The sequence below is a fragment of the Ochotona curzoniae genome, unplaced genomic scaffold (assembly GCF_017591425.1).
Source record: "Ochotona curzoniae isolate NIBS_2020 unplaced genomic scaffold, NIBS_Ocur_1.0 contig_517, whole genome shotgun sequence".
NCBI lineage: Eukaryota > Metazoa > Chordata > Mammalia > Lagomorpha > Ochotonidae > Ochotona > Ochotona curzoniae.
In genome coordinates, this window is record NW_024466454.1 from 2626779 (window position 1) to 2651778 (window position 25000).

Here is a 25000-nt window from a genome sequence, read left to right on the forward strand (position 1 = left end):
ACTCCTGGTCCCTCACTTACTCTTCTCCATGAACAAGGTCTGGATTGTCTGCTTAGTGGGGTTGGAAGGACACCCCGGGCATGCTCCGCTTGTCTCCTTGCATCTGTCTCTGTGAGCCAGCTAAGGCAAGGGGACAGGTGCTCTGTCCCCCCGGGTGCCACAGCTTTACGGAGGCAGATTCCCATAAGATGAGGCTGTGCTTTTCCAACCCTGTCTGTAACTTACTAGAAAAACTTAGTCTGGGACAAGTGCAAGCAAACTCAAATGGCCTTACATCTAAGGCACGCCCTGCAGTCTAGCTTTTACCAGTAACGCAGCTGGCATTTTGATCCCCATCCATTGGAAGACGTCTGTGTCTTTTTCCTCAACCGGTTCAGGATTGGCTGCAAAGAGAGCTGTGATTTAGTCAGTGCCCCAGTGCTGGCCAGCATGAGAGTAGATAGCTCAGACCCCTTGCATCCTATGCTTTATAGGGTAAGGGACAATGGCTTCTCTTTGCACTCCCATATTCTTTGGCTGGGCTATGAATGAACTTGACATAAAACAGATTATCAGGAAAGAAACTATATGATCTTATGTCTCACGTGGGAGTCCCACAAAATATGAACCCCAAAGAAGGGTCAGGTGATTGCAGTTTACATAGCATCCTGAGTTACAGGTATCCACATAAGCTATGGGAGAAAATTATGGTCAATATGGGACAATGCTGAGATGCAGTTGATTAGCCATTGCCTGCAATGCTATAATTTCTTATGAGCACTATTTCAAGTGCAGGTTGCTCTGCCTTCTGAGAAAGCAGAAGATGACCCAAGTGCTTGGGCCCCTGCCACCAGTGTGAAAGACCTGGAAGAAGATCCTGGCTTGGGCCTCATTCAGCCCTGGCTTGCTCTTTTTCTCTAACAGCCTTTCAAATATATAAATAAAACTTTAAAAAATATGTTAAATAGGGCCCGGCACGGTGGCACAAGTGGTTAAAGGTCCTCACCTTGCACGCGCTGGGATCCCATATGGGCGCCGGTTCTAATCCCAGCAGCCCCGCTTCCCTCCCAGCTCCCTGCCTGTGGCCCGGGAAAGCAGTCAAGGATGGCCCAAAGCTTTGGGACCCTGCACCCACCTGGGAGACCCGGAAGAGGCTCCTGGCTTCGGATTGGCATAGTATTGGCCCGTTGTGCTCACTTGGGGAGTGAATCATCGGACGGAAGATCTTCCTCTCTGTCTCTCCTCTCTGTATATCCGCCTTTCCAATAAAAAAATAATAAAAATAAATCGTTAAAAAAAAATATGTTAAATAGAGTACAGATGAAGCCTCAAAGGTTATAGAGAGGGGTCTTCCAAACACTGGCTCACTGTCCAAATAGCCATAATGGACAGAGCTCAGCAGGTCCCAAGCCAAGAGGCAGGAGCTCCATCTGGATTCCCTTGATTGCAGGGGCCAAAGTACTTGGACTATTCTCTTCTGCTTTCCTAGGTGCATTAGAATGGAGCTGGATTGGAAGTGGAACAACCTCCGACTGGTGTCCATATGGAATGCTGGCACTATAGGTGGGACCTTAACCTATCATGCCACAGCACCATCCCCCACAAGTTCTCTTTCTAATATTTTATCAATGTAGATTTTCTTATGGATTTAAATTACATTTGCTAAAGAACAGCTGTCCAGAGTTATTCCTGTGCTTTCAGTTTCTCAGAAAAACCAGCTTAAACTGGGATAAAGATAGACACCTTGGTGGGGGGCACACACATCATCCCTCATGTTTTATTCTGGACTGGTGTGTCCTGTGCCCCAGCACATTCTAGGACACCGGGTCTCTCCATCCCTCTCCTGGGATCCTGGGAAAGAAAACCTTGTTTGTTCTCATCAGACCACTGGTGTTGCACCTGCAGGCCCCATGGGGCAGGTGAGAGGAGATTGCAATCATGGAGAATTTCCTTTCAGTTCTCTCCTGAAACAGTGTGGTCCTGTGAGGCCAGAACAGGCGCCTAGAAAACACTACATTTACTAGCTCCCTTGGAACTGTCTACCTGGCCCGAGTGTCAGGTTCTGCCAGCTGTCTAGCCTAAATCTATGTAGCTGCCCTTGAAAATGTCTACTTCTGGAGCCTAGAGATGCCTCCGTCTGTGGTTTGAAGGAAGCAAGGGCATCTCTCTCTTCCTCTTCTATACATATTTTTTTTTGATCCCGCCTGTGTTCTTCAACAGATGTTTATAATAGCCATAGTCACTCATGGTAAGGGGTGTGGACAAGAGAAAGGTCTGTTTGGGGTGCTAACAACCAGGCCCAGGTGATAAAGGGAGCTCATATTTGGGGTTCAGTCCATGAGAAAAGTGGACAACTCTAGGAAGCTACTACAGGGAAGAGCAAACTTAGCTGCCACACTATGACTACTAGGCGATGGAGGATCACATGAGGATTTGCTACCCATGACCCTCAGTCTTCCAGATTAATTAGGTTCTACTGTCAGTCTATCTGACCACTACTTTACATAGATGATGTATGTACCACTTTGGTTCCTGCTTTGCCTAAGTCTTGAAAAAGTGTTTACAAACGTAATTTTCTATTTCTTTTTCATTAAAAATAAAAAGATTGGGGCCCAGTGTGGTGGCCTAGTGGCTAAAGTCCTTGCCTTGAATGTGTCAGGATCCCATATGGGTGCCAGTTCCAACACCAGCAGCCCCACTTCCCATCCAGCTCCCTGCTTGTGGTCTGGGAAAGGAGTCGAGGATGGCCCAGAGTCTTGGGACCCTGCACCTGTGTGGGAGACCTGTAAAAAGCTCCTGGCTCCTGGTTTTGGATTGGCTCAGCTCTGGCCATTGCGGCCACTTGGGGTGTGAATCATTGGACGGAAGATCTTCCTCTCTGTCTCTGCTCCTCTCTGTATATCTGCCTTTCCAATAAAAATAAATGTTAAAAAATAAAATAAAATAAAAAGATTGAACTCTATCAATGCACCTTGGGGTGGGCATGCAGCTTAATGGCTAAGGCACTGACATCCATGTCCCACTGGGAAGCACCTGGGTTCAGTTCTAGTCTCTGGCTCCAGCTGCTAGGTTTCTGCCAATGCAGCTCCCAGGAGTCAATCATGACAGTTCAAGTGACTGGTGTTCCTGACACTCAAAAGAGAGATCTTTGTTGAGTTTCCAGGTCTTCACTTATTCACTCTCCAAATTTCTGTAACAGCCTAGGTCAGAACCAGGAGATGGGAACTATATGTAGGTCTTCCACAAGGGAACCATCCCTGCCACCTCCCAGGATGCACTGGAAGAAAGCTAGATTAAAAGCAAAGAAGTTGGGACTTGAACTGGCACTCTGATATGGCATGCAAGCATCCCAAGTGATGGCTAACACGCAATGCCACAAAGCTCACCTCAGGCCCCTACCTCTTAAAATTTAATCACAGTGGAGAGTAGGCTGCCATATTTGAGTTTAGGTAGGATATAAACATTCAGATCATAGCACCTACCTATCTCCTTTTTCTCCATAAAAATGATTAATGAACATATAGTGTTCCATATTACAGCTGTACTATCACTTATCTAACCAAGATTCTCTTTATAAACATCTAGAGTTTTCCACCTTTGAAAAATGCTATGGTGGCGATGTTTGCTCCATATTGCCTGGCAGCCATGTCTGAGCAGTGTGACTTTGTCTTGGTTAGCCTTTTGGGCTGTCTTGGACTGCCAAGGTACTGAGAAGGACCTTAAGCTGGGAGATAGAGGGCTGAGTTTCAGTCATGCTTTTATTGCTAGGTGATTTGGGGGATTGCCCTTCTGTCTTTCCACCTTTGCCCCTTGCTTGTAAAAGGAGAGCTTGGAGAGAATGCCCTCGAAGGCTCTGAGATTCTCAGCTCATCCTCTGCTAAGCTGTGGATTCCTCTACTCCATTGTGGCCTTCCTCAGGGCTGTGTGCGCACACCCTGCTCTGAGCGTGCCTTTCGGTTTCTATTCTTAGCAGCATGATCTTTAAACAAGGAATAGATTTGTGCTTCTGTCTCATCTCATATGCATGCAGCTCCTGCTGGGCTGTCTCATTCTCTACCAGGCTTTCATTCACATTAAAAGCAATGGCCCATTAAGGAAATAAGTGGATGCTGCTGCCCTATGAACCAAGATAAAGAATACAGGCTCTCCAACTGGGGGCTTGGCCCTCTTTGGGTACCAAGCCTTGGTTTTAGCTGACTGAGCCAAAGATGAGGTCAGGGGAATCTTGATTTCAGAACTTCCCCACTCACTCCACCCTCTGAGCCTTTCTCTGGGTGGATCAGGGATGCTGTTTGGTCAGCAGTGGTTTTCAATGTTGATGAGTAACCAACATTCCAGATGAGTAGGTCACTGTTGTCCTGAGATAAAACACGGACACGAAGGCCAACATTGTGGCACAGTAGGTTATGCCTCTGGCTTGCAATGCCAGTGACCCATATGAGAGTGTCAGTTCAAATCCTAGTTGTTCCAGTTCTGATTCAGCTGCAAGGCAGCAGAAGATGCTCTAAGTGCTTGGGACCCAGCCATCTACATGGGCAACACAGAGTTCTGGGCTCCAGGCTCCAGCCTGGCCTGGACCTTGCTGTGTGGCCATTAAAGTGTGAACTAGCAGACAGGAGATAACTCACTCTCTTTCCCTTTCTTTGTGGGAAAGGCTTTCAAACAAATGAATGAATCTAAAAAGTGTGTTCATAGATTAACATATGGGTACACTTTAGACATTGAAATGTCCCCCAAATAAAAGTTTTTGAAAAGCACGATCCATTTACAGTTTTACTTTGCTCATGATTTTGTGGCTCAGGAATCCAGCAAGGGTTGGGACTGGGCGGTTCTGGCGTGGAGTCTATCATGCAGTTTCAGTCAAATGCTAGTAGGAGCAGCAGGCATGTGAAGGCTGGGCTGGGTTGTGCGTCCAGGATGTGTCACTTACACATGGCAGTTGATGCTACTGGGCAGGTGGACACTGGCATGTCACATGGCTTCTGTGCAGCATGGTGCTCTTACTATGAGCTAACCTTCTCACTTCTCAGTGCAAGAACTCCAAGACAACATGTACAAGATGCATGGTCTCGGGGCCTGGTACGACAGCCTAGCAGTTAAAGGCCTTGCCTTGAACATGCTGGGATCCCATATGGGCTTGGGTTCTAGTCCCGGCAGCCCCACTTCCCATCCAGCTCCCTGCTTGTGGCCTGGGAAAGCAGTTGAGAATGGCCCAAGGCCTTGGGACCCTGCACCTGCATGGGAGACCTGGAAGAGGCTCCTGGCTCCTGGCGTTGGATTGGCTCAGTTCTGGCCATTGCGGCCACTTGGGGAGTGAACCATTGGATGGAAGATCTTCCTCTCTGTCTCTCCTCTCTGTATATCTGCCTTTCAAAAAAAACACAAAAAAACACAAAACAAACAAACAAACAAACCCTGTTTTTTTTTTTTTAAGATGCATGGTTTCCTACCTAACTTTGGATATCAAGCATCGTCTCTTCTGTCGTATTCTCCTGGTTCCATCTGCATCACCAATTCTGCAATTGTGTTCCAAAATCACTATAAATGATTTGCTGATTCGTGAGAGTTACAAAAGAGAGAGAGGGGACCCAGCGCGGTGGCGCAAGTGGTTAAGGTCCTCGCTTTGCTCGCCCGGGATCCCATATGGGCGCCGGTTCTATCCCGGCAGCCCTGCTTCCCTTCCAGCTCCCTGCCTGTGGCCCGGGAAAGCAGTCGAGGACGGCCCAAAGCTTTGGGACCCTGCACCCGTGTGGGAAGAAGTTCCTGGATCCTGGCTTCGGACTGGCATAGCATCGGCCGTTGTAGTCACTTGGGGAGTGAATCATTGGACGGAAGATCTTCCTCTCTGTCTCTCCTCTCTGTATATCCGCCTTTCCAATAAAAAATAATAAAAATAAATCTTTAAAAAAAAAAAAAGAGAGAGAGAAAGAGGAGAGTGAGCAATCTCCCTTCTGTTGGTACACTCCCCAGATGGCCACAACAGCCAGGGATGGCTAAAACCGGGAGCTTCTTTTGGGTCTCCCATTTGGGTGCAGGAGCCCCAGCACCTGGGCACCCTCCTCTACTTTCCAAGGCCATTAGCAGGGAGCTGGACTGGAAGTGGGACAGCTGGACCCTGACTGGTGCCCATGCGGATGCCAGCGGCTGCAGCCTTGCTTGCTATACCACAGCACTGGTCCTGCCAGTACTGCTTTATGTGTTTCTAACAGTTAATTGTTACTTTGGCTTTTTTTATTAAAACCTCCACGAGGCAGGTAGTATTACTGGTTTTTTCTTCTGGGGGTGGGTGGTGGTTTGTTTGCTTTTTGAGAGGCACAGAGACAGACACTGAGAGAAAGAGAAGAGTTTCCACCTGCTGGTTCACTGTTAAATGCCAACCACCTGGACTGGGAGCGGGGTACTCACTCGGGTAGCTCAGGTGCATGGCAGGGCCTAACTACTTGAGTCTCCTCACCTGCAGCCTCCCAGGGTGCGCATTAGCAGGAAACTAGACGCAGGTGAGCAGAGCCAGGACCTGAATCCATGCACTTCTATATGGGATACTGGTGTCCCGACCAGTCTGACCAGTATCTCAACTGCTGTGCCTAACAACCTGCCCCCCACCACCCCGCTTTTCTTATTTTACATGGAAGAAAACAGGCACAGAGGTCGAGCTGGTCATATCACACCACTAGAGAATAGGTAGGGCTTGATCTAGACAGGCTATCCCAGAAGTCATAGCCTGAATTACTATAATACACACCATCTCTCCCCAGAGCTGTGACACTGGCTGCATTTGGTGAAACCACCTTACACCCAGAGAATCACTTTGCATTCCCAATCACGCTTGTGTAAGCTCTCCCAGCACATTTGGAACTGTGGACAGCATCCCTGTCTCCTGAATTCATCATTTTTGCATAGCCGTTTCCTTCTCCTCCCAATCCTTTCCTTCCAATCACTCAGCAGCCCACGCTGCTGTTTACTCCCAGGCAGCTTTTCCTGCGCACCACGCCTGGGGGTGAAGGCTTTTCCCTTGGTCCGGAGACCACACGACGTGGTCCTGCCCTTTGTCATGTACCTGTGCTCCGGTTTCCAGGTCTTCAGCCCTGAAACTGCCCGGTGGGCAGACACAGCACAAACACAACGACCAGGACACTTTACCGACACACATAAAATCTGCATAATCACTCTGCAAGCTTCCTTTGCTGTGACTTACTCCCCCGGCTCAGCCACTGGCACATTCCTCACACTGTCACCGCCACTAGTCCATCACGCACTCAATTACTGTGACAGCTCTAATCCTCAATCACTGTCACATACCGTTTTTCACACTAGTATGGTTACCATATGCACGCAGGATATTTACGCTCCTACAAATTGAGTTAATATGACAACAGCCCTATTTTTCACTCTCGCCGTCACAGACCCTTATTCCTTACCCACACACATATACAACCAGCCGTGCACTCCGACACTTTTACGCACACACCTTAGCGGGCACAGGTCTGAAGACCCAGGGTCTGTCGGGGGGCGGGGGTCTGAAGCCCGGGTCAGCTCCGGAATCTCAGCCTGGGGAGGGCGCGGCCTCGCCCCGCCCGACCCCGCCCCCTCATGCATATGCAGCACCACGGTCTAGCAGCCCGGCCCCCAGACGGCCATTTGTAGCGGCGCTGGAGGCTGCGTTCGTCAGGCGCTGCCGACACTCGGAGAGGAGCGCGTCCTCCGGCCGCTGCCGTCCCTGGCCCCTTCCCTCAGCCGCTCCTCCGCGCCTCGGCCGGGACCTAGCCGACCCCGGGCGCCGCACCGCCGCCAAGAACCGCCCTCTCGGCAGCTCCGGCCGCCCTAGACCCCCGTCCGGCCGCTCGCCCGCAGCCCGCCGGCCGCGCACGTCCCCGGAGCCGGGCCTAAGGCGGGCGGGCGGCTCGGCGCGGCCGGGCTGGGCTCGGCGGCGTCCCCATGGCCGCGGCCGGCTGGCGGGACGGCTCCGGCCAGGAGAAGTACCGGCTCGTGGTGGTCGGCGGAGGCGGCGTGGGCAAGTCGGCGCTCACCATCCAGTTCATCCAGGTGCCTGGAGCGGGGCCTGCCGGGGGCGCCGGGGCGGCGGCGGGCGGAGGGCAGCGCTACCTGTGGCGGGGCGGCTGCGGGGACCCCAGCCCTGGAGGCGCCGCGCAGGCCGGGGGCCGGGGGTCGGGGCCGGGCGCGGGGGTCGGGGGTCGGGCGCGGGGCCGGCCCTGCACTCCTGCCCCGCGGCCACGGCGCCGCGCTCCTGCCCGCCGGGCGCCCGGCTCGGCGTCCCGGGAGTCGGGTATTCTCAGGAATGCGGCTGGGAGGGCGGAGCTGGCAGGGTGGGAAGCGCCGGTCTACCTTATCGCTGTGACCGAGGCCGGAGCCCTCCGCGGGGAGGCGATGCCGCCGCGCCAGGCTTCCTGCCCCGGGGGCCCCGAGCCCCACGCGCTGCCTTCCCAGCCGCCTTCGGCACGGTCTGGGGGTGGTGGTGGGGATCGCGGTGGCAACTTGGCCGCGGCTCCGCGTGGTCTGCGGGCTGGTCCGGCGCGGCTGGGCTGGAGCTCAGCGGTGTTTTTCTGAGAGAGAGAGAGAGAGAGAGAGAGAGAGAGAGAGAGAGAGAGTGAGTGTGTGTGTGTGTGTGTACGCGCCCCCGCGCGCGCCTTTCTTATAAGTAAGGTAGTGAATCCCGGTGGGAGTCTGGAAACGCCCCAGGGAAATGGTGGGTCGGAGGAAGTTAAAAGCCTTCTGTGAAAGGGGTGAGACCATTTCCTAGGAATTCCTGGTGTCTTCCTGCTTGTCCCCGTGCCGAGGTGGAGTTTGGGATGGGCCGGGCTAGGGGGTAACCGAGTTGTGGGTTCCGTGTGTTCTAACCACCGTCTCCCTTACCACCATTCGTTGCTGAACGCCGCAGAGATTCTCCGTTCTTAGGCTTGCGTGATCTTTGAGCTTTTTAAAAGAGAACTCTCAGATGTCTTTCTGCTTTTGTCAACCTAAAAGGTGTGGCATGCGCTGAGCAAGAACCTTGTTCTGTCGGGTAACAAAGGCATTTTTTTACTGTAAAGAGTACTGATGGTGAAATCATTTCTCGGTGCCCCGTTTCGCTCGTTTGTTATCTGGATTGTTGGAATCGCTCGCTTCTCTTAAGGTTTATTGTGACATACAACACAGTACTGTCACAGCATTGTGGTGGTCACCTTTGCAGTTGGGTAAGGGAGCAGTCGTTGGTGCTGTGTTATTCCAAGGTAAAGGTTATTTACACCGGTAAAGCGTTGGTGTCCAGGAAGCGTGATGTTTCTCTGCTGAAACATGTAGAATGATTCATTTGTGGGTTGAAAGCACAAGAGTGAGATTGGTTTAATTTCAGCAGGCTGCAGAACCAGGGATGCTCCCGGTTGCCGTTCCCCGAAGGAGAGGGAGAGAGAGAGATTCCTGGCCAAGAGAAAAATTGAGAGCTAACCCTTTCTTTGGGAATTGGATGGTTAGTGAGGAGCTGAGAGGGGTTGATGATTAAGAGGAAAATCCTGGGTCCAGCATTGATGATTGTGTTACCTAAAAGATAGAAGCCAGTATTTAAGCAGTATTATTTTGGGGAGGGGCCATTTGAATATATTTGATCCCTGACTTATCTAAGTATTTGTAATTGGAACTTTTTTTTTTGAAATACTATTAACAACCATTGAAGTAAGCTCTAATGGTTTATCTATGATTCATTTGTTAAAAACATCCCTCATGTCAGTACAGTACCTGGATGCTATAGATATCAAAGAAGTAAAAAGAACAGGTATGCAGGAGAAAGATGAGGGAACCAGAGGAAAACTTAATTAAAAGATACATTTTTTTTTCTAAGATTTAGTTAGTTTGGATTGGAACGTCAGATATACAGAGAGGAGAGACAGAAAGATTCCATTCTGTGATTCATTCCCCAAGCAGCCGCAGTGGGTCAGTGCTGAGCTTATCCGAAGTCAGGAGCCTAGAGGCTCTTCCGGGCCTCCCGCGTGGCTGCAGGATCCCAAGGCTTTGGGCGGTCCTTGACTGCTTTCTCCGGCCACAAGCAGGGAGCTGGATGGGAAGCGGGGCTGCCAGGATTAGAACCACTGCCCGCTGGGCTACCGCACTGGGCCCAGTAAGGTTATCTTTGTTCATAAGATTTAGAGTGCATATGGCTTTTCATGATACAGTTTTCCATGAGGGTTTTGAAGACCTCTACATGAATATGCTTTTGAGTTCTCCAGCGGTGAGCCTCTGCCTCTGCTTCCCTCCCTTCACTGGCTGTCACAATATTCAGGTGTCATGCATTCTTTACAGAACTTTTAAATTGTGAGAGAAATCTAAAGTTAGTGTGTATCTAGGGGTATATGCTCATTAATAATATTTAATGTTTATATGTGTACATTTCTGTAGCCTGTTCTGAACTTTTCCAAGTCTGAAATCTGTTCAAGCGACAGACTGATAAAAGTATCATGTATGCTTTGGTGGTTGGGTTTATGGCAATGTCAAGTGTAAGTGTGAGTCCCGGGCTGGCTCAGAGTCCAGGCAGGTGAAGGCAGTAGGATGGACAGGTGACTAGGCAGGAAAGGAGCAAGCCATCTGGCTGGAGTCTCAGCTCCGACTCCCAGGCAAGGTGTGGGACCTCTGTACCTCAGTTATCCCAGTGTGTCAGCTGAGGAATTACAAAGTGCGACTCTAACGGAATGAGTTGAAATCTGTCAGGGTTTCTCCGTGGTGAACCTTTTTCCTGCCAAGGGCCGTTTGGGTATTTATCACATCATGCAAGGACCATACACAGTAGCCTGTTCCCGGTTTATTGAATGGAGTCCCACTTGTGGTTGTCTTTACAGAGCCCGACTAAGTGATTTTTGTGGACCTTACATGGCCTGCTGGCCGGACTTCCTCCACCTTTGGCTTAGAACAATGTTATGTTAGCTTTAGATTTAGAGCTGAAGTGACTGTTGATCATCTACATGTAATAGAATCTCAATTTTCTGAATCCCGGGGAGTCATTCATTCTGTGATGTCCCGCAATAGTAACTGGAAGAAGGGATAGCAAAACAGTCCTCTTAGGAGGAGGGGGAGGTCGGTTCTGATGGTACATTAGGAGAGCATAAATTGGTCCCACTTGTTCTTAAGACTCCCAAGTATTACATTATTTTTATAACTTTTTTTTCCAAAAATTTTTAAAGATCTATTATTTTAGCAAATTTGGCAGTGAGAAGGAGAGTCAGAGGTCTCATAGACTAGTTTACTCCCCAAGTGGTTGTATAGACCAGAACTGAGCTGGTCCCAAGCTGGGAGCTGCCAGCCTCTGCATCTCCACATGCATGCAGGGTGCCAGGGATTTGGGCCCTTCTCTGCTGCCTTCTCGGGCCACAGAGAGCTGGATTGGAAGGGGAGCAGCCCAGACATGAACCTTCAGCCACGTGGGATTCCGGCACCACAGGGTAGACGATTGGCTTGCTGTGCTACCACCCTGGCTCCTTGTAACTTTCTTTTTTTTTAATATTTATTTTTTATTACAAAGTTAGATATACAAGGAGGAGGACAGAGAGGAAGATCTTCCGTCCGATGATTCACTCCCCAAGTAAGCGCAGCAGCCGGTGCTGCACCAATCCAAAGCCAGGAGCCAGGAGCTTTTTCCGGGTCTCCCACACGGGTGCAGGGTCCCAAAGCTTTGGGCTGTCCTCGACTGCTTTCCTAGGCCACAGGCAGGGAGCTGGATGGGAAGTAGAGCTGCCGGGATTAGAACCAGCACCCATATGGGATCCCGGCGGTGCGTTCAAGGCGAGGACTTTAGCCACCAGGCCACGGCACTGGGCCCTCCTTGTAACTTTCAAAATGTATTTTTCTATTATGTAATCTTGAACAGAAAAAGAATTGTAACATTTGAGGGTGGAGAAATTAAAAACAGTGCCTTTAGCTTTGACTTTCCTTGACCTTCGATTCAGTTAAGTTTCTATGCGTATGAAGAGCTTCAAAATTAGAAAAGGTACTACATTGAGGTACTTTAAAAAATGAATATAGCAAATTATGATATCTGTGATAAAAGTGTAAAGCTTTATATTTTTAAAAACATGCCTATAGGATCTTGTTTTTGTTGCTCATGATTATTATTTTTTTTTTTTTTAAATGCTTTTAAGTTCTACTGATAAATAAAACCCAAACTAGGAGCCAATTCTAGAAAATGATTTTCACCTTGTGCAGGTGAGAAGACAGTGGAGACGGATGGGTGGTGGGGCTAGGTTTTCCCCTCCCAGGTGGTGTGGATTCTTATCCCTTAACCAGTTGAAGGCTTCGGTTTCTTACATCTTAGATGTTGAGTTTCGTTGAACAGTTTTCCACCCGTGGACCCTAGGGTTTTCCCTCACTCGTTTGGCCAGCTAGGTGACTTGTTTTTTTTAGCTTTTCTGAGCTTCACTTTCTGTCCCTGAAAAAGCAAAGTACTGGCAGCACCCTTGGGTTTTTTCTAGTATGTAAGATAATGCGAAGCAAATGGTTCAGCACAGTGCCAGCTGCAAAGTAAACAATGCTGCTTTACCTGAACTTCTTTGCAGTTACTATTTTTACATCTCCAAAACAGAATTTGTTACTTGTGTAATAAGTTGAAACATAATCTGGTCTAAGTCTCTGCCACCCTCCCCTTTGTTTCCTGCGTGTGTGTGTGTGTGTGTGTGTGTGTGTGTTGCAAAGACAGATATATATACAGGCTCTTCCCGGTCTCCCACATTTGTGCAGGGTCCCAAGGCTTTGGCCTGTCCTCAGCTGCTTTCCGGGTAATAGGCAGGGAGTTGGATGGGAAGTGGAGCAGCCAGCATTAAAATCAGTGTCCATATGGGATCCTGGCATGTTCAAGGCGAGAACTTTAGCTGCTAGGCTATTGCACTGGGTTCTGTAGGTGTTGCTGTTTTTTCTTTTTTTTTTTTTTTTAAAATTTATTTCATTTTCATTACAAAGTCAGATACACAGAGAGGAGAGACAGAGAGGAAGATCTTCTGTCCGATGATTCACTCCCCAAGTGAGTGCAATGGCTGGTGCTGCGCTGATCCAAAGCAAGGAGCCAGGAGCTTTTTCCGGTTCTCCCATGTGGGTGCAGGGTCCCAAGACTTTGGGTCATCCTTGACTGCTTTCTCAGGCCACAAGCAGGAAGCTGGATGGGAAGTAGAGCTGCCGGGATTAGAACCTGCGCCCATATGGGATCCCAGTGCATGTTCAAGGTGAGGACTTTAGCCGCTAGGCCACAGCGCTGGGCCCAGGAGTTGCTATTTTTTAAAAAAAAATTATTTTATTTGAAAAGCAAGATTATAGAGAGAAAGAGAGCAAGAGGATCTCCCAAACACTGGGTCACGTCCCACTAGATGGCTGGAGCTGAGCCAGACTGGAGTCAGGAGTTTTCTCAGTTCTCCTGGGCTGCTGCAGGAGCCCAAAGACTTGAGCCAGCCTCCCCTGCTCTCCCATGATGTCAGTAGGGAGCTAGATTGGATGTGGAGTTGCCGGGAACTCCAGCCAGACCTGAACAGGATGGCGGCTCCAAAGGCGGACACTTGGCCTGCTGGAATTCGGCACCAGCTCTGGTGTTGATTTCATGTTGAGTTGGGAAACTTAATCAGTTGGAGTTGATTTTAAGAAATAATGGAATACGCATTGAGTTTTTGGGTCACTGCTTTATGTGCCAACTCAGAGAAGCGAGCATACGTGTTTTACAAATGTAAAGAGGGAAACTTTCCAGTTTTTGTTATTTTAGCCTCTCAGTTTTTCATTCAGGAGTTTGTCAGATTTTAGTTGTGTGGGGGTTAGCTAATTTCTCCTATCTTGAATCTTAACATGAAAACCTGTTCTGATTGTCTTTTCCTGGGGACAAGAGTTAAGACAGACTTTTTCCATGTGCTGTTTAACCACAGTTGCATAGATTGCTGGGACTGTCTGAGGCCAGGAGCTTCTTGCTGGTCTCATGTGACTGCCGCCCAGCATCCTCCTGTGCTTCTCGGGGCCCCTGGGCAGGGGCTGGATTGGAAGTGGAGAAGCTGGGTCTAAACTGGCTCTGCTGCATCTGGGAAATTTTGCTGCTACTCCACAGCGCTGGTCCCAAGATTGCTTTTTTATTTTGATAGTTGATCCAAGTGTGAGGGTTCTGATAAGTTCCTGAATTGCCTTTTCATTGCTATGTCTTAGATTCTATGATTAAGTCACTTAACTGTTTATCCATGATTTCTTAAATGTAAGATTTATTATTTGAAAGTTGAAGGGAGGGTGAATGGGAGAGAAAGAGAAGGAAAGAGAGAGCCTGTGAGTGAGCAAGCTTCCATTCCTTGGTTTACTCCAATGGTGACCACAAGGACCAAGCCCGGGCCAGGCCAAACCCAGGATCCGGGAGCACTTTGTCCTTCATCTGTGCTTTCCTAGGCAATGACCATGGAGCTTATCTGTGAGGTTTCATCTATGAACTTGTAACTGTAGACTTGTTTTCAGTATGAAATTAAGAGCAATTTACTACTGTTACTGAAAGGTAAGATACTTTTCTCAATGGTAGCATTGTTAAAGAGCTTCATTGTTTAATTTTATTGGAAAGACATTAACTGTCCACTGGCTCACTTCCCAAGTGGCTGCAATTGCCAGAGCTGAGTCCATCCAAAAGCCAGGAGCCATGAGCTTCTTCTGGGTCTCCCACACGAGTGCAGGGTCCGAAGGCTTTGGACCGTCCTCCACTGCTTTCCCGGGCCACAAGCAGGGAGCTGGATGGGAAGAGGAGCAGCCGGGATAGGAATGGCACCCATATGGTATCCTGGTGTATGTAAGGTGAGGACTTTAGCTGGAAATTCTTTGTTTATCTGACTTTCTTTAAAAAAAAAAAAAGGCAGGGGGAGGGATAGACAGAGAGGAAGACCTTCCATCTGCTGATTCACTCCCCAGGTGATGGCAGTGGCTGAAGTTGAGCCAATCTGAAGGTAGGAGCCTCTTCTAGGTCTCTCCTGCAGGTACAGGGTCCCAAGATCAGAACCAGTGCCCATATGGAATCCCAGTGTGTGCATGGTGACAACTTTAGCCACTAGGCTGCAGCACTGGTTCCCATGTGATTCTTCTTTTCTTTTTTTAAAGATTTTATTTTTTATTGCAAAGTTAGATATACAGAGGAGAGGAGAGAGACAGACGGAGGCAGAGAGAGAGAGACAGACGGAGGCAGAGAGAGACAGACAGACGGAGGCAGAGAGAGAGAGACAGACAGACGGAGGCAGAGAGAGAGAGACAGACAGACGGAGGCAGAGAGAGAGAGACAGACAGACGGAGGCAGAGAGAGAGAGACAGACAGACGGAGGCAGAGAGAGACAGACAGACGGAGGCAGAGAGAGAGACAGACGGAGGCAGAGAGAGAGAGAGACGGAGGCAGAGAGAGAGAGAGACAGACAGACGGAGGCAGAGAGAGAGAGACAGACAGACGGAGGCAGAGAGAGAGAGACAGACAGACGGAGGCAGAGAGAGAGAGACAGACGGAGGCAGAGAGAGACAGACAGACGGAGGCAGAGAGAGAGAGAGACAGAGGCAGAGTTGGTTCAGAGACAAGGATCTTCTGTCCACTGATTAACTCCGCATGTGGCTACAATGACCACAGCTGAGCTGATCAGAAACCAGGAACCAGGACATTCTTCTGAGCCAGGAGCTTTTGGGTCTCTCACATGGGTGCAGAGTCCCAAGGCTCTGGGCCATCCTCCACTGCTTTCCCAGGCCACAAGCAGGGAGCTGGATGGGAAGTGGAGCAGCCGGAATAGGAATGGCACCCATATGGGATTTCAGTGCTTGCAAGGTAAGGATTTAGACATTGAGCCATTGTACTGACCCAAAAGTGTTCTTTGGAGGTGCTAGCATTTTTTACTAAGGAAAACACAATAAAACTAAGTAATAAGAGTTCACTGTTTTCGTAGGCACTGTGGAGTCAATGAATCTTGACAGGCTTTAATGTTGATTTACTCTGGTTAGAGCTGTTGAGCATGTTATTGTGATTGAAAGGTTTTTTTTTTTTTTTAAAGATTTATTTATTTATTGGAAAGTCAAATATACAGAGAGGAGGAGAGACAGAGAGGAAGATCTTCCATCCGATAATTCACTCCCCAAGTGAGCACAACGGCTGATGCTATGCTGATCCGAAGCCAGGATCCAGGAGCTTCCTCCGGTATCCCACATGGGTGCAGGGTCCCAAAGCATTGGGCCTTGGGCCGTCCTTGACTGCTTTCCCAGGCCACAAGCAGGGAGCAGGATGGGAAGTGGAGCTGCTGGGATTAGAACTGGTGTCCATATGGGATCCCAGTGCATGTTCAAGGTGAGAACCTTAGGCACTAGGCCACGCCGCCAGGCCCCATGATTGAAAGTTTGAATTGATATTTTGGTGTATCTATGACTTGTTTTGCAGATAAAAGTATCTTAAAGCAAAGAAAATAAGTTGTCTAAAATTGTTCTACTTTTAGGGACCTAATCAGACTGAATTGCTTGGTTTTGTTAATTAAACTTTTATTTCATTGGGAGGGGTCCGGGCATTGTGTTGGGGGTGGCTTGTAGCTCCCCACAGTGGGGTGCCCCTGCCGCGCCGGATCCAAGGGTGGGGGACTCAGGCCAAAGCCACTGCTGAAAGCTTTGGGCGGCCAGTGCACCAAATGGTGCCAGGCTCTGCCTGCTGGCTGCCCAGTGGTAAGCTCTTGGATTTTAGGGTATGAAATTGCTGCTTAGGGACACCCATGAAGAAGGCCAGCTTTAGTGTAGGTGAGAGATGAATTCTGGGTGATTCCCAGTGACAGGGTCATGAAACTTTCGGGAAAGTGTGGGGACTGAGACCTGATGGTTTGGAGGGGAGTGTCCATAAGATCTACTTGGGCCAGACTGAATCATCAGCCAAATTAGGAATCCTGAGATGGGCTGTTAGCATAGAGCATCACTGACTGCCACACAGTAATCCACACCAAAGCTATGGATGGGGGCCTGTCTGGCAGGGCTAGGTACTATTACTTGACTGGGTGGTGGAATAGTGGACTGGTTACATTCGGTAGGGTCAAGACACTAAACAGCACGTGAGAGAACTTAGTCTGGAGGCAAACTCTGTGGGGGAAGTGTGGGCCCAACCCTGTGGAAATACAAGTCTCGCAGGTTAGCTTGCCAGCTGGGGTGGCGATGGGCTAAGCTAGGAGTAACCATGGCACCTGCCATCACTAATGGGTAAAGGAACTGATGGCAATCTGGGCAGGTCAAGACAGCACCATCCGAAGGTGCATCCTAAAATAGGATGTATGGTGGGCTGAGCTGCAACTGGAAGTGAGCAGACTGGGTGGGGCCAAGGAAACTTCCACTCACAAAAAAGAATAGAAATCAGGATGTCATTCCGACCTAGGCTCTTACATGAACTGGTCTGCATGAGGCAGGGATACTATGCCACAGCATCGAAGGTAAAGGCTGAGACGGGTGAGGGGCTAAGCCAACTGGGTCAGAGCACCCACTGGTACACTCGCAATCTAGGACTGGGAATAGACTTGGTTGGGGAGCTGTGAGAGTACATCTTTGCTGGGGTGGGATTCCCATGGGAAGGTGTGGGGGCTGCGTTCTGGTCTGGATATGGCTGTAATCTCCCTAGGCACAAATGTGGCCTGGGGCTGGGTGCACCAAGCTGGGCTAGATGCCAGCACCATCTGGTGCTCTGGAGAACCTGGGTAGATGTAGGACAGACTAGGCTGGGTCTCTGCCCCTACTGAGCCATGTGTGAGCAGTGTCTGGGTATGGACAAGCCTTGGGGTGAAACTGCCAACATCAAAACTGGAATGGAATAAAGGCTGGCAATGAGGGCTGGTCCATGGAACCGCCAGTATGCGCAAGACCTGGCATAGGGAGAGGCTCTGAAGGAGGAGCTTGGGAAACTCCTCTGTCAGAACATAGCCTCTACAGGTGAGCACAAGAACCACAATATGGAGCAATCCAGAGCAGACCAGAGGAAGATACCCACCATCATACATATGGCATAGGTGGGGGTCGGACCAAGCTGAACCAGTTCACATGAAGCGCTGGTGAATCCGAGCACCTGTGTAGAGTGTGGGTCAGGCCAATTTCGGTTGCAGCACATACCAGTGCACATTAAGGAATGGCAAGGTGAGGTGAGCCGTACCAGATGTGTTTGCAGCGTCCAAACAGCACACATGAGAACCAGGGGGCGCGGAGGAGGCAAAGCTAGCAGGGTAATGTGGACTCCCCTGCTGGACAATCAGTCCCCCTGGAGAGCATGAGTTGGGATGGGGCAGACCAGCCCAGGCAGGGCTACAACACCTGTGGGCCTCATGTGAGCTAGGTTAGGGAAGGGCCAGGTTGGGCCGATTGTTCGGAATGGTGCAAGCAAAAATTGGAGTGGGTGGGGGTTGGTTGGGCTTTGCCACATCATCAGATGGCAGAGGCTGGCACTGGGAACTACATCTGTCAAGTTAAATGCCAGAACCACCTGGAGAGTGCATAATCCCGGAGTGGGAGTGGCCCAATAGGGAGATAGTGGGCACCTCCCTTGTGGATAACCACTCCCACTGGAGAGCACGAAAACCAGGACAGGGGCAGGGATGGCTAGACAGAAAGGCACCTGCCAGTATGTGTGTTGGCTGGATAGTAGGTTGATTGGGTTGAACTAGGCTTCAGTGCCCACTGACAAGTACAAGAGCTAAATGAGATGTGGGACAGACTGGCATGCATGGGAACCAGGGTAGGGAGCAGGCCTGGTGGGAGTTATGGGGAGTCACCCCAAGTAGGCTACAGCTCCCGTTGGTTTGCGTGAGGACCAAGTATGAAGTGGGTAGGATTGGGCTGGACTACAACACCCATTGGTTCAAGTGGATGACAGGGCTGGAAACAGAACTGACCTAGCAGTTGCAACAACCAGCATGTGCATAAGCTGATTGGGGCGATGGATTGTGCCAGACCCTGTACTGGCACACTCACACAAGAATCAGGTCTGGGATCATCTCAGACAAAGTTTCTTTGGAGATTCCTCCATCTGAACTGCTGATCTCAGAACCCCAACCATGAAGAGACTATGTCAGCCAGTGGATTCTGAATAGGTTTCATTGTGATTGGAACGGTGAGATTGGCAGCAATTCAAAACTGCTTGAGTAGGACCCTTGGAGCATGCCTCATGTCGGGGACCTGGGATGGGTGGGAGGCTGGGTGGGGCTTCTCCCTTTGTTTCTCCCCTGGCCCCAGATACAGGGAAAAAATATTAGTGTGGAAACAATGGTATTGCCCACTTTCTAGTAGCCCTTGAGCCTTTGTACCCTAATCAAATAAGTAAGATCATTTAAAAACAAATAAAATTAATTAAAAAATTTTTTCAGTGATAAAAACCATGAACTTATTAGCTACATAACATTAAGAGGAATTAAATCATAGGTTAATTGAAAGTTACAGTCACTTTATTATTGGTGTAGATTAATAATTTAATATTACCAATTAGCATTGTGACCTCATGGTGTTTTTTTCTGAGAAATTATGTGGTCTTGATAAATTATAAGACTTGAGAGATGTAAAATGGATATTGACATGATGACCATATATGCTTTTTGACTCAGTTGCGTATTTAGGTGTTTACATGGGTATTCCCTACCAGCAGAGTTGTACTGGTATTTGTAATTATAAAACTTGGAAGCCACCTGAGCTGTAGCAGAATAGTAGAATAAAACATGCTGTATTCACTCAGTGGAATGTTATATAGTTGTAAGAAAAAATGACAGAGGTCCAGCAGTAGAGTGTTTATGATACAATGTTTAGTTAAAAGTAAAATACTCAAGTGTCTAGAATATACTCCCTCTTCTATATAAGAAAGGCTAATAAAATTCATACACTAATTAAACTTTAAAAAGCAGGGGTCAGGGGGTGGGCTGTCAGTGTGTCTGTGAGTGTAAGTCAGCTCATGGCCAAGGTAGCTTACTGTTACTGTGTGCCTGGCGAGGCAGCAGTGGTGGCCAAGCAGTTGATCCTGCTGCCTGCTGTCTGCATGGAGTTTTGGGTTCTTGGCTTTGCCTGATCCAGCTCTGACTGTTGCAGGCATTGGGAAGTGAAGCTGGGAATGTAGAATCAAATTTGTGCTCTTACTCCCGCTGTGTTTGAAATAAATAGAAATAAATAGAAATAAATGTGTGTTGGGTGCTTGGAACAAAAACGAGAAGGCCGAGAGGTTGATGGGGTTAGTTACCTGTAGAGCGTTGGTAGGATTAGGGGCAGTGACCCGTCCAAGGATTTCTGACTTTGGAACTGTGTTAATGTTTCACATGCTCACTATATAAATAGCAAACCCTGCAATAAAATCAACTGATGAAGGAAAAAAAAAAAGCCTGCTTCAAAGTGGAATACAAACAACAACGAACTGAACTTTATTTTGAATGAATAACATAACCACACTAAAGGGGTAAAAGAAAAAGCTAGTTTCCGGGCCTGCACAATAGCATAGTGGTTAAAGTCCTCACCTTGCATGTGCTAGGGTCCCATATGGTCACTGGTTCTAATCCTGGTAGCCCTGCTTCCCATCCAGCTCCCTGCTTGTGGCCTGGGAAAGCAGTCAAGGAAGGCCCAGAGCCATGGGACACCCTGCACCCTTGTGGGAGAGCCGGAAGAGCTCCTGGCTCCTGGCTTTAGATTGTTGCATCACTGGCTGTCGTGTCATTTGGGGAGTGAATCGTCAGTTGGAAGATCTTCCTCTCTGTCTCTCCTCTCTGTACATCTGCTTTTCCTATAAAAATAAATGTTTTAAAAAAATTTTCTCTCTGCTTGCTTGCTTTTCTTTCTTGACACAGTGGTATACATTTTTATTGTTATTTAAAATGATTTTGTTTATTTATGCAGAGAAAGAAATGACTACAGCAGCCAGGGCTGATGTGAGTCTCCCGTGTGGGTGGCCGGGGTCTAAGCACTTGAGCCATCTTCGGCTTCCTAGGCACATTAGCAGGCAGCTGGCTTAGAAGCGGAGCAGCCCAAACCTCAACTAGCTCAACTTGCTACATGCCACAGTGCTGGTTCCCCCTGCTCCAACCTTGTTTGCAGTTTTCTTGAGTTTAGCAAATATGTTGGAAAATGGGAAGCAGTTTCTCGCTTTTGGGGATAAGCAGATAGCATTTAAAAAGATTTATTTTTACCTGCAAGGCAAATCCTTAGAGAGGAGAGGTAGAAAGTGAGGTAGGTCTTCCATCTGCTGGTTGACTGGTTCACTTCTTCAACAGCCACTATGGCCAGAGTGAAGCTGCTGTGAAGCTGGGAACCAGGATCCCTGGGTAGGTGTGGGATCCTGGGGCTTTGTTCTTTTCCGTTACTGCTTTCCCAGGCCATAATAAGCAAGGTGCTGGAAGGGAAATGGAGCAACCAGGACATGAAACAGCGCTCATATGGTGTGAGATCCCGGCACATTCAATGTGACAGTTTCAGCCACTGAGCCATTGTGCTGTGCCCAATTTCAAGTCTTTAACAGAGGACAGTTAGTTTAGTTTTGCGTGATAAAAATAATCGTTTGGCTGGGTATAAAGTGTTCTGTTCCTGTATTTTTTCATTAAAGTACAAGTAGTGCTTGTATTTTGGAAGTACTGCTTTTAGTTATCTGTATCTGGCTGGCGTTAAATAAATTTCTGTTCTGCAGAAATAATTTTCTCCTTGTATGCCTTCAGCATTTCCCTTATCATTAGAAACAAACATTTGTCAGGATACTACTAGAAGGTTTTCTTGCTTCATTTCCCAGGAAAGTGATGAAGTAGTCTCAGGTTCTGGAAGATTTTCCTCATTTTCTCATCTACCTTTAGTAGAGTCTTTGGTTTGTCATTGGTTCTCTGTGGTCTTGACATCACGTTGTTTGAAGTTAGTCAATGAAAACGACAACGTGATGCCCATTCTAGAATAATTTGCAAAATACAAAAGTATTTTTTTGAAAGCTTGGTATGCTTTAAAGAAACGGCATTTTAAGGTTAGAGTTCTTTTTTTTGTGTGGAAGATACTTTTTGTTTTTTAAAGATTTATTTATTTCTCTTGGAAGGTCAGATCTACAGAGAGGAGTCAGATCTTCAGTCCTCTGGTTCACTCCCCAGGTAGCCTCAATGGCTAGAGCTGAGCTGATCCAAAGCAGCCAGGAGCTAGAAGCCTGAAGCTCTTGGACTCCTGCTGGTCCTATGGGGGATCACAAGGGTGCTGGCTTTGGCCTGGCTCAGAACTGTCTGTCGTGGGCATCTGTGGAGTGAACCAGCACAGGGAAATCCTCCCACTCCTTCTCCTGCTCGTTCTCACTGTGTCTGTCTGTCATCGTGCTTTTTAAATAAATACATGAAAATCTTGGAGTCTCGTCTAGTAGGAGAATTAAGCAATTTATTAATTTGGAATCCAGCCACATTTGTTTTTACCCTGTGTCATTTTTTTCTTTTATACTTTATGTAGCTTGATGTCTTTTTATTACTCTGTTGTGTCTCTCCCAGGTTCTGACCCTGTTCTGCCTCCCTCTGAGGATTAAGAGATAATTTCACTAGTAGAGATTGTTTCAGAGGAATTTGATTGCCTTTGCCATAGTCAGAAGTAGTGTAACACTGTAGTTACTGTATTTTTTTTAAACAAGGCTCTCGACCTGGATAAATTCACAGAATTCGTATTATTTATCTAAAAGAGACAGTTTGCATGTCAAGATTGTGAGTTTAAATCGGCTGCTGGTGTGGTGACATAGTACATTAAACTTTTGCCTGTGGTTCATACAGCTCCCTGCTTATGGCCTGGAAAAGTGGTAAAACATGCCCCAAGTGTTTGGGCCCCTGCACCCATCTGGGAGACCCAAAAAGAAGCTCTAGGTTCCTTGTTTTGGACTGACCCATCTCTGGCCATTTAGGGGAGAGAACCACTAGGTGGAAGATCTGTCTCTTAACTCTGCCTTTCAAATGAAAATAAATGACTTAAAAATTAAAAAAAAATTTTTTTTTTAAAGTTCAGCTACTAAAGAACTGTATGTTCTTATTTTTCTGTATTCAATTTTCATTTCTCAGCTGTGAATTTTGGACTAATGATTCCATCTCTGGTTCATCTTCGTGTTACCATTTTCAGCTTTGTAAACATGAGGATGTAAAAATGTGTTAAGGAAGGACTATATGTTCAGAATGCTTTGTTTAAATGTAGCCTTTACAGTTGTCTTTTGTTACGTATTTTGATTTTGAGAGTCATAGTGTTCATAAATGTTTTGCTATTGCGTTAGTTTTATGAACTTCTATTATTTCCTATTGAATGGGACATAGGAAACAGTGGGTGAGGGTAGAGAGTCTTGGAAAGAATGACTTGTCATGGTGACCTCGACGTAGCCACTGTAGAGGTCAAAGGAATTGGCTCTCATTTTGAATTTCAGTTTCCCTATAATTAAAAGTCACATGTGGCATATGACAGTGGAATCTTGCATCTTAGACAGTCTTTGACTTGCTGTGCAGCTTTCAGTTTTACCTAGTACAGTCTTTAAAGATGATCCTATTTTACTTTCTCTGGAAATTATGACTCAGGAAATGTGAAACAGACTGAAAGTAGGTCTTAAGGGTTTTTGCTTTTTGTCTTCTTGGTAGGTTTTCTCCTAATACCTTGTTTTCGTTAAGTGAGAACATGGGGTTGAGATTACAACAGTCAGCAGTTTATTAGCTGAGGGAAAGAATAAGAAGGTTGGTAGGTAAAACTGCAAAGGAACATTTGTGCTAGCTACTACACTTAAGTTTCAACAAGTGGAAAGTATGTTGGATTCACTTTAGAATTGTTGCCCCTTGATCTCTGAAGTGCATAGATATGTCATCTAACGAGGTAGAAGAATTTGTATGAACTCTTGTTTGCTGATGTGCATGGGCTCATGGGCATGTATCCTAAACTGAAGGAGGAAATTTAAAGTTGAAGAGGAGTATGTAGATTTTTTGGATTAAAAAGTGGATAAAAATGTAAAACAATGTAAGTCTGATTTAATGGCCTGTAGATGTTTGATAGTAGCTTACTTAGGCTGCATGAATAATTATTTTCAGATGTTGAATGGAAATTCCTATGCTGATAACTTGATTTAAATGATTGGCTTTTTAATTATCAAATGATTTAATGGTAAGAATTTCTCATGACTGTTTTATGATAAGCGTTTCTCATTTGATAATTAAGAGTGGGGTAAGAAGTGAGGTTGCACATTAGAAATTCAGACTTAGACGTTGGGTCTTAGATATTTTCTGTTATAAAGTTTGTCATTTTTGCAGGTGTAAAAATAGTGTGGAACACTTTCCTTTATTATTATTTTTAATACCTTAATATTAGATTGTGATATTTGGTTTATAATTCAACACTTAAAAGATAGAAATTTTTTCCTGCTTCCTCAGGTCACTGCAGATTGTATAGAGTGTAGATTTACTTGTAGTAGACAGTTTCAGGAAGAAGCTATTGGCTGAGCTTAGTCAGATGAGCTTGGCTGACATGGGTTACTGTAGTTTGTGGTTTTGATGAACAGTACATGATGCACAGCTGTTGCTCCCACAGCTTTGTTCCAGCTGTCCTGCTGGCCTGTCATAGAATACCCCACATTCCTGTTTTTTTAAATAGGACCTTTTACAACATTTGTACTTTTAATAGGATATCCTCGTAATGACTTTTGTTTTCTTTTATGCCTATCAGTAGCAACTTATTTTGAATAATCCCAAAAGAGATTATGTCTAATAGATTTAAGCCTTGTTGAATTTATAATTTTTTGAGTAATTGTTGTGTTCTGCGAATATTTCATAATTACAAATAATTCACAGTGAAAAGCATCAGATTCAATGACCTCCCTCCATTGGGCTAGTTTCTAAATAATGAGGTTGACCTCTTTTAATTTGTTTTAACCTTTAGTTTGTATTAATAAGTTTCCATAGAATTTTAACAATGAAGAGCCATAATATTGTGTTTACATAGGCTTAAGTTTTTTTTTTTAAGAATTATTTATTTTTATTGGAAAGGCAGATATACAGAGAGGAGGAGAGACAGAAAGATCTTCTGTTTGCTGGTTCACTCCTCAAGCAGCTATAATGGCCAGAGCTGA

The 25000-nt window shown here is 47.1% G+C and overlaps 1 protein-coding gene across 1 annotated transcript in view; it reads left to right on the forward strand.

Moving 5' to 3' along the window:
- Positions 1 to 7607: 7607 nt before the first annotated feature.
- RRAS2 (RAS related 2) overlaps positions 7608 to 25000 on the forward strand; it is a 73652-nt gene continuing 56259 nt past the window's right edge. The window contains exon 1 of the mRNA XM_040989071.1: positions 7608 to 8022. Coding sequence (XP_040845005.1) covers positions 7915 to 8022 — 108 coding nt within the window. The 5' untranslated portion in view covers positions 7608 to 7914. The remainder of the gene's footprint in view (positions 8023 to 25000) is intronic.